Below are 9,876 nucleotides of genomic sequence, written 5' to 3'. Positions count from 1 at the left end.
AGAATCCTCTCAGTGTGAACCAGAGAGAAGGTTAATCACCAGTTAGGAACCTGAGCTTGGACCTTTGGGACTGGGAGAATAACTGAGTGGGAGCCTCAAATTGTGAACGCTGCTGGGACATCGAGAGACGCATACAGGGCCCTTGCCTTCCACCCTACATCCCCACCAACCTCACTGACTTTTCCTTTTTAGGAAAGGAAACATACACACACGCACTATAAAACAAAAATGAAAGAGCAGTTTTACTCTTCCTTTTACCACACACACACACACACACACAAATCCTCCTTTTTTTCATTTTGTTTTCCACATGGACATTTTGTTACCTGTAAGCATTTTTAAAAGTAGAGGTCAAGTGGGGGGTGGGGGAAATGGGTGAAGCTGGTCAAAAGGTAGAACACATCTGGGGATGTAATGTACAGCATGGAGACTAATTAACAATACTGTATTGTATATTTGAAAGCTGCTAATAGAGTAGATCTTAGAAGTTCTCATCACAAGGAAAAAATATTGTGACTATGTGTGGTGATGGATGTTAACTAGACATTGTGGTGATATCATAATATATATATATATATATCAAAGCATTATGTTATATAACTTAAACTTATATGTTACATGTCAATTATATCTCAATAAAACTAAAAAAAAAAACAAATAAAAGCAGTGGTCCAGCAGGTTACTTGCTGTTACCTTTTGTTTTTGAATCATGACCCCTTTAGCTGTAATGACTGGTAATCAGATGCTTGGGGCTAGTTAATGCCATAAAAATTTTGAGCCAAAATGAGAATTGATTCGTACTCTCCTTTGCTTGAGCTGTAGAGTGTTTCCTCAGCTTCCCCACCATGCTGACTCTTAGGAGAAACATTCTCGCCACACATACACAGAACTAACCAAACCAACCAGGATAGCGGGATGCCTGACTAAGGCAGCCCTTGCCCGCGTCTCCCTCACCCTCAGTTTTATGGGGCCAGTTGTAACTGGTGGCCAGCTGGAATCCTAGGTGGAAGTAAATTAACTGGAAATCTCAAGTCACTGCTGCAGTCAACTGGAAAAAAGGAAAGAGCGCCAGTGCAGCGTGGCCCCAGAGCCCGACTCTGGCTGCTGCCCACACCGCTCAGTGCTCAGGCCAGCAAGCATGCAGACCCCTCTGCCCTCTGCATATCTGCCTGCAGGGCGGAGGCCAGGCCATCAGCTTTCACACCTCTCAGAGGCTCTGAAGGTGAAAGTGAAGAGCTCGGAGGGAATGCTTCCTAAAGGAACTGGAACAGGTGTCTTTCCGTATTTCCAACTTGGAATAAATCCTATAACCTTATGCACTTCTTGAGAAGAAGCTTCCATTCTAGTTCCAAGTTTCCTATGACCGATACTACTATATTACTGCTATTAATCATAGTTCTTCTTATTACATCCCTGGGATAGCGTTTCTAACTATCTTGGGGATAGTTTTGTTTTATTAGGAAGAAAGAATAAATAAAAAATTGCTTGGCTTTTCAAGGCAGAAGATGAGGGGGTGAAGGTAAAAATAATAAAGTAGATAAGAGGCTTTCATTTGTTGCAAATTAACAAATAATAAGGTGAAGTTTTAGGATAATAGACTTACACCCCCCCACCCAGGTTCTTTCATAAAAAGAGAGAAAAAGAGGAAGAGAGGGACAGGGAGAGTCAGAGACAGGGGAAGAGAGAGAGAGAGAGAGAGGGAAGAAGGAAGGAAAGAAGGAAGTTCTTAGTGTCTACAGCCAGGATTTAAATTGCATCACCCTAGCACAGCAAAGCCTCTTTTGAAATAGCTGCCTCTCATAGGACACACACCTTAGTCTTGCTAAGAATGCAGAAATTCGGAAGTTTAAAACTTATTGGGGACTTTACAAACTAAAGAAAAGAAATAGGGCAGATTTGCGTCCTTTCTTTCCATTAAACCATGCCACCAGGAATATATTCTACAATAATTTCCCTCAGGCAATTTCATTCCCAGTTTTCACACTTTTTTATTTTCAAAAAGGAACAAAACAGACCCACACTTTCTTTACCTAACACTAGCCTGAAGAATCTACTGAATTCTATTGATTTTTCTCTCTTTGAACACAAGCTCATTAACCTGAAACACTGAGGAGTAACTATATTTCACTGAGCCTAGAACTGAGTGTCTGAAAACAAAAAGATCCCAAGACGGTGGTACAGCCTTCTCCCTGAGATGCCCTTTTTTTGTTTTTTTTTTTTGGTTTTTTTTGTTTTGCAAATTCAGCTGCAGAAGCTGGGACATTGCTTCCTTAACCATAAAGACTTGCACGTTCATTAGAACTTTCTTTAAATTCACCCTTCTTTATTGTAATGTTTAGCAAAATCAAGGTTGCCATCTTTCCACTAACTTCTGCATTTTTACAGGCTATAGGGGGAAACGTCCACATCACACAGCAGTGCTGCAGCCCGGTCAGACCCGCAGCCTCCTCTCAGCTACCCAGCTAGGGCTCCACCGAGGAGCTATCTTGGATGTATGGAAATGGGGGCTTCCCGAAACCCCCCAGGGACTTCCTCACACAGGAAAAAGCGATCAGGAAAAAATTAGACAACACAGACATCAGAAACAGCTTGCTAGACAAGTCTCTCCAAGATGCCCTATGAGTGGGGCTGTATTTCTTTTATCTTCCCAATCCAGGAGAACGAGAGATGTGACTCCACTCTCCCCCCCTCACCCCAAATAAATAAGTTAATAAAGTAAGAGCTATTTTACCCAAGAAACCAATATAAAAATTTTGTGGTCTTGACTTTTATTTAAGATCTCTGATGAGATCAGACAATCTGCACCCTTTCGTTCAAGGCAAGAGACATCTTCAAACTGTTTTTTAATTTGATTTATCCTTTGAAACAGAAAGTGCATTACATTTAACTGGTCTTGCAAAGGGGGTTTTCTTCTCTTTACAAACCGAATTCCTTATATAAATTAATAAAGGTTAAAGATGCTAATATATCACCGTTATTAGCTTAAAAAAGAAAACAATTTACATAGTCTATAGTATTCTTATGATACAAAACACTTCAAATTCAATTACAGCAACTAAATGGATTTTTGTTTCTGACCCAGAGAAGTTGTAACAATTCCCACCATCTACCTTAACACGAATTTTTATCAGAAAGGAGTTAAATTAAATACAAGCTATTGTAGCCCCTCCCTCCCCAATACTTTCTTCAAATCACTAATAAATAGCAACAAACGACTGTGCAATTTCAGAGAAGAACCGAGAGGCAGGTCTGAGGCCTTCCCTGGTTCCCCTGTCTTCTACTTCAAGTCCTGGAGGCGGGAGCCGGGCGCGGGGCCAGCGGGTGGCCAGGGGAACAGCAAGAAGGGACGAAGGGAAAAGAGAGATCGAACAAATCCGACCAGGGGAGGGGAGCGAGAGGAGAGGGGATCGAGAAGATTCTTTTCTAAGCGTCTCAAATTAAGTTCAAAAAAGGAAGAGAACGTGTGGTTTGAATAGCTCTTAAAAGGGGAAGGGCAGAAGAAAGAAGGAGGTCCATCTTTTTATACCAAATCCAAAAAACATTTTACATTTTAAATATTCACAATAAAGTAACTTCTAGTCAGTGTGACTCACGATTTATTTACAAAGAGCCTTCAACAGGTTACTTTAGTCGGCACAGCAGTTTGTGGGGGGGACCGTCCCTCTTCCCATCCGCGGCGGGCGCCCGCCCAAGGGGCTCCGAGGTCTCCTGCGCTGTGGGCATCGACCCTTCGCGAACATCTCCCCGCGCCCCGCCCGCTCGCCCGCCCGGCCGCGGGGCGGAGGTGGGGCCGGGCGACGGGCCTGGGGACCCGGCGGGCGGGGAGGGAGGTCAGCGGCGAGTGTCAGCCCCGTGATGGACGCGGTGCACTTCGTGGTCCTTCCTGCCGTCTTGTCCACCCCCGAGTCTCTCCCACCCCCGACCCGTCCGCTTCTAGGTTAAAAAAATAGATATGTACATCTCAGAAAACAGCCGCGCCCGGGCGGGCGGGCCCGGCGAGGGGCGCCGCGGCCTCGGTGCCCTCGCTGTCGCGGCGGTGGCGCTCAGGCCGCGCCCTCGCTCTCGGCCGCGTGCAGCAGGAGCCCGCCGCCGCCGCCGCCCGACTTGTGCTTCTTCAGCAGCTGCGTGATCTTCTCGTCGTCCGAGTTGGGGTCCAGGGGCTTGTTGTAGTCGTCGTCCTCCTCCTCGTTCTCCGAGGCCCCCTTGAGCCGCTCGGTCTCCGAGTCCTGCTTCTTCTTGGCGGTGGCCATCTCGGCCGCGTGCTTCTTCCTCCACTTGGTCCGGCGGTTCTGGAACCAGACCTGAGGGCCGGGAAAGGGGAGGAGAGGGAGACAAGGGCGGAGGGGGTTTAACGCGAGCAGATCCGCAAATGCCACCTCTCCCGCGGCAGCTGTCCCTGCTGCGGGCCCCTGACGGCTGGCCACCCTCCCTCAGAGACCTCCTTGTCTGGGCCGTCAAAGTCAGTCTCCGTCGCCCCAGGTTCCTCCGAGTAACAGGCACCAACAAACTGCCGTTGCCATAGCGATGGTAACACAAGAGTATTGAGGTTGTCAGAGAGCGATTTCTCAGAAGAGAAAAAACTTGGAAACTTAAAATGAGTCTCCCTAAAAATGAGTCCGCTTTCCTACTTTCCAGTTTGAAGTAGAAAACTTTTCCCCTTCGTAAAGTTGCCCCATAATGACTGTGACTGTATTCGTTATTTTCTTTCTCATATTAAGATATTTCAAACAACCTGAAGCGTACTTGCTGTTTTGTGTGATTTGTGGGAGAAGGCACAGCATTTCCCCCAATTACCTCTGCTCTCCTTTTCGCTTTTGGATATTTGCCTGTTTCACTTCTCCCGGTCTGAATACACACAAACATGCTAGGAAAACACTCCCCGCCCTATTTACACTTGCAGTGTATGATGTAAAGTTAAAAAAATCTGCTGAACAGAAACCTCAAATCACTAATGCTAACCAACATAAACATAAACGCATGAAAATATTTAATAGCTCAGTCAAAATAATCACAGTGGTTTCTCTTTCTCTCTCTCAATCTCTGTCTCTCGGGTTTAATGATTTTCATAAAATCAAAGTCAAGGCTAAAATTTTCATCAGTTATTTTTCAAAAGCGTAATTTTGCCAATTACATTTTCCCCCATTATTACCATTACATTATTTCCCACTATTAACATGCCAGGTCTTTCAAATATTATTTTAATATTGTTTCTCCCCAAGACAATCTTTTTATATACAAATACTTTAGGCCTATTCACGATGTTTGACACTGTGTTTGATACACATATTGCAACCTAAAGCATCAGGAATAAGCAAGCAATTTCCCAAATATATTGAATTATCTTGTCTTTATGCTTCTCATCCATTTTCTCATCCGTTATGTATTTTACCTAGAGAATCGGAATTAAGAAAGTGATTTTTATTTTCTTTATACAGCTATAATAATTCACTTCTAGCCATGCAGACATATTTATGGTGACAAATGAAGACCTCTAGATTACTGTGGTAGGCTCTGTACCAACCACTGCAAAAATAATTTTAACTGTGATGGTATTCTAATGGTCACATACAAAATCACTCCTGAAATGCATTTTATGATGCTTGTCCAGGGAGAAATACACTCTAACCAGCAGACATGGCTAATGTTATTCCTACTTAATTTAAAGAGCAACAATATAACTAATGAAAATACACTTACCCCCCCCCCCAAAAAAACCCCAAATACAATAAACTGAAGAAGAGGAACAAAAGGGAATACTGGAAATACAGGAAACTGTGGATTTAATTTGCCTAGCTGGCTCAATCCCTTTATTTTCCAGGGAAAGATTTCTCAAATTTGATTCCCTGGAAATACACTGTACAAGTCAATTATAAGCCAAGTGACATTTTAATTATAAATTGTCACAAACAGTAAAATATCTTACATCTGTGGATAAACTTAAACAGAATTCAATTTCATAATACAGTAATAATCTTGTCAATTCATTTGGAAAATTACTATTCCAAAGTGACTGCTTTCTGCTAAGCTAAAAGCAGATAGATTCGTCCATGTTAAGTGTTTAGATCCTTGGATTTTTTTTTTTTTTTTTACCCTGCAAGTGAATATAGTAGCACTATAATGCTGATACACATTAGGAACTTATATAACTAGTGGGGCCTGAATTGATAAACAAAAGCTTGAATATCTTTACAAATAGAATAAATGGAAGCTATCTAACTGGCCTGATCTATCCTCAGGGCTGATATTTTGGTAAGGCTTTTATTCTCTAATAATGGCGAGTTCCCCCAGCACATTCTACTATCTAGATTAACCTAATTTCAAAGGCGGGGGCTTGATTCCTTTTGTTCATCAACAGTTTGCAGGCCCGGGAGACCCCAGAGCCTTTGTAACCCCCACCCCACCCGCTTTGCTGATCTCATCTTCTCCCCAGGCTCCTCAGACCCGCACCCCCCGGGCGGCTGTTGATAGTTTGGTGCGAGAGTGCGCGCATCTCGGGGGGATGGGAAGGGGGAGGGGAGCGGGGGAAGGGGCCTATCCCACGAGCTTTGCAAGGTCCACTCACCTTGACCTGACTCTCCGTCATCCCCAACGAATAGGCCAAGCGAGCCCTCTCGGGCCCCGCCAGGTATTTCGTTTGTTCGAAAGTCTTCTCCAGGGCGAAGATCTGCTGGCCTGAGAAAGTGGGTCTCGTGTGTTTCCTCTTCCCGTCTTTGTCCAACAAAATGGATCCTTGATCTGCGAGAACAGATAAACAAGGGAAGGGGAAAAACAATCGGTGACAAGTGGATCCACGGAAAAGGAAAGGATTCGAAAGACAATGTCTAGGTGGGAAAGGAAAGCTTATTCCGCGGCAGGCCCCAGAAATGTCGCGGCGCTTCCAGTTGCGCGGCGCGCGTCCCCTGGCCTTTGACGCCCACCTGTTTTGAAGCAGCCGGGTGGGTTGGAGCAGCAGTCGGAACCCGTGCCCGGCGCGCACCGCCAGCGGCGAGGGCGCGCACTGAGAAGTTCGCCGGCGCCGAGCCGCCCGGCCCAGTCCCGGGAGGAGCGCGGGGCGAGGCCCCCAGCGCCGTGGCCGTGCGGGCGGGCTCGCTCGGCCCCGAGGCTTTGCACGAGGCTGCCTAGTTTGTTTCCCGGAACGCTCTCCTAACCTGCGTCCGCGCAACAAAGGACGCCTTGTTTTTCGCACACAAGAGAGCTAAATAGCCCCCAAGTCTAACGCCGCTGCGGCCGAGGGGGAGGGGGCGCCGCCTTTGTTGGCGGTCCCTACAGGGCCATCAACGCGAATACAATAGCGTCTCCCCGACACCCTCACCCACCCGGGCCGCCTGCCGTCCCGAAGCTTCCCAAGGGAGCCTCCGCTGGGCTCCCGCCACTTCCCTCGGGAACTGTCGCTCAACCACACGAAAGAGGTCCGGAGACTCAGATGAAACTTTGGGGACTCGGTCAAAAGCAAAGAATAGAGCAAGAAAAGGACCCAGTGCTAGGCTCCGAACGCCACCTGCGAGGCTGGGAGCCTCCGCGGCGCGGTGGCCAGCTACCCAAAAGAGGAGAGTGATCCCAGGGCAACTCGGTTTCAAGCAAGGTCTCTGCGGGATACTGCTTTATCCCCGGTCCTTGTCCCGTCACCTCGTTGTCCGTCCGGTTCTTTCTCGTGTTAGGATGTCGTGGGCCACGATCCCCCTCAGTACGCCCTGGCCCGAGGCGGAAAGCGAGGGCCCAATGGTGGGGAACGGCCCGAAGCGACTCGGCGCTCGCCCTCCTCAGCGGGCCGCGGGCCTTCAAGGCGCGCACCCGGGCCGACTGCACTCGGGGGAGCGAGGGCGAAGAGGTGAGGTGGGGACACCCTGGGCTGAGGCGTACTTGCAAATACACGCGCTTCGGCTCAAGGCTGTGGAGAGCTCGTCGCTGCCGGTCCCCACCGGTCCTCAGAGAGGAGGCCGGGTAGGCTGGCGAAGGTAGAATGGGGCCCTGGCCGGCAGACAGGGGACGGGAAAGCAGGGGTGCGGGCGGGGGCGCAGTGGCTCTCCTGCCCTCCCCTCCTCTTTAACTCAGGCCGGCCTTGCGGTGCCGGCCGGGCCGCTCCGGGAGCAGCCGGGGCCTCGGGTGAGACACACGCCCCGCAGCGCGGTGTGTTCCACGCGGGCGCATGCACACCCGCTCTGCGAGGCGTGCCCAAGACTTGGGGAGAGGGGAGCGCTTGGACGCAACCACGCGAGCTCAGGAAAGCAAGAATCCCTAGCTGGACGCCCTGGCCCAGACTAAGTCGTGCGATTCCAGCACTGCCAAACTAACCACTGGGGAGCAAGAGGGTGGACTGACCCGCAGCGGGCAGAACACGCACAGCCCGGCGCGGGCGATCGTACTCACGAGGGGTGCAGGCCAGGCGCGCGTCCCTCCAGGGCGGGCTCTGCATCACTCCTGGCCAGAAGATGGGCGTCCGGCCGGGCAGCTCGGCTAGCGGCTTGGGGTACCGACCCACGGCGGCCACGGCAGCGGCGCTGGGGCTGAAGTAGAGCCCGGGCGGCGGCGGCGGCGGGCTCAGGCTGCTGAAGCGGGGCAGGCCGGCCAGCAGCCCCGCGGGGGAGGAGGCGGCGGCAGCGGCAGCCGCGGCGGCGGCGGCAGCAGCCGAAGCCGAGGAAGCGGAGGTGGACGAGGAAGAGGAGGAGGAGGAACCGGAGGGCGAGGCAGAGGGCAGGGCGGCCCCTGAGGCCACGGGCATGGAGGGCCGGCTCAGGATGTCGTTGATACCGTGCGGGGTGGCGGCCGAAAGCTGCTGCGGGGGGCTGCCCAGGGATGAGAGCCCCCCCGCGGCCGGGGGCTTCAGGCTGCCTGGGTTGTGGGCGCCCAAAGGCGGGGAGGGCGACGATGAGGAGGACGAGGAGGACGAGGAGGAAGGGGGGCCGGCAGGCAGCGGGGGATACGCGGCAGGGTACAGTGGGGTCTTCATTTCGGCCATGCTGTGCAGGGCGGCCAGGGGCGGGCTGCTGAGCAGGAACGCGCTCTGCCGGGTGCCCTCCATGGCCCCCACCGCTAACATCCCACGGCCAGGCCGGAGCCCGCAGCCACGCAGCGAGGGCGCCGGCCGGTGCCCCCGGCGGGGCGCAGGGGAGCGAGAAGCGCCGAGGGCGCGAGCAAGGAGTCGCTCCGCGCACCCGGAGGCGACCTGCCAACCGGGCCGAGAACGCCGCCGCCGAGAGTTGTCTCGGAGCTGCGCAGCAGAAATGTCCAAACACGCCACTCGAGAGGCGGTGGCCGCCGAGACCAGCGAGCGTCCGGGTGGTTTCGGCTGTGCTTTCGCTCCTCGAGTCCTGGATTCAATCTCGGTCTCTTCTGTTCTCCTCACTTTTCCTCGCCGCTCAAAGTGCTCTTCTTCTCATCTTCTCCCCTCGGGAAATAAGCAAAACAAAACCCAGGCCGGCCCCGGAGAGTTTGTAACAAAGTTAAGAGTCACCGAATCTCCACTTTGATGTTGGAGGGTGGGGGCTGGCTCGCTTTCTTTAGGGAGGTTCAAAGGACGCCAGGTTCCGCCCGACGCTCTCCTCTAATCTCAATCGGATGCCCTGCTCTTTGGGCCGCGAGGCTGATTCGCACTCGGCACCCGCTGCGCCCGGGGAGAGAGCGCATCCAGCCGCGGGAGGATCTCGCCTCTGGGCGGGCTTCCTCCGCCGGCGCTGCCCGGGGCTGCTGCGCCAGAAAGGGCAGTGCCACAATCCAGCGGCTCCCCGAGTCGGCGCGCCGACCCGCCTTCCCCTCTGGGCCACGGGGCACTAGAGTTGCAATATTGAAAAGAAAAAGGAGGAAAAAAAAAAAACCACAGAAAAGCAAGACTAAGTGTGAAAAGTCTGAAGCCTTCCGTTACGGCTCCGCTCGCCTATC

At 51.4% G+C, this 9,876-nt stretch overlaps 1 protein-coding gene across 1 annotated transcript; it reads right to left on the bottom strand.

Annotated features, from left to right (window-relative positions):
• Window positions 1–2,826: 2,826 nt before the first annotated feature.
• On the bottom strand, window positions 2,827–9,184 carry NKX6-1 (NK6 homeobox 1). The gene is made up of 3 exons (XM_014854152.3): window positions 8,368–9,184; window positions 6,563–6,735; window positions 2,827–4,301 (listed from the first exon to the last, which is right to left on the bottom strand). The coding sequence occupies exons 1-3, from the start codon at window positions 9,035–9,037 to the stop codon at window positions 4,044–4,046; spliced, it is 1,101 nt and encodes a 366-aa protein (XP_014709638.3). The 5' UTR covers window positions 9,038–9,184; the 3' UTR covers window positions 2,827–4,043.
• Between the last annotated feature and the right edge of the window lie 692 nt (window positions 9,185–9,876).

Source organism: Equus asinus, chromosome 3 (genome assembly GCF_041296235.1).
Source record: "Equus asinus isolate D_3611 breed Donkey chromosome 3, EquAss-T2T_v2, whole genome shotgun sequence".
Taxonomy (NCBI): domain Eukaryota; kingdom Metazoa; phylum Chordata; class Mammalia; order Perissodactyla; family Equidae; genus Equus; species Equus asinus.
Note: the sequence above shows the minus strand (reverse complement) of the source record. Positions and strands in the feature narration are given on the sequence as shown.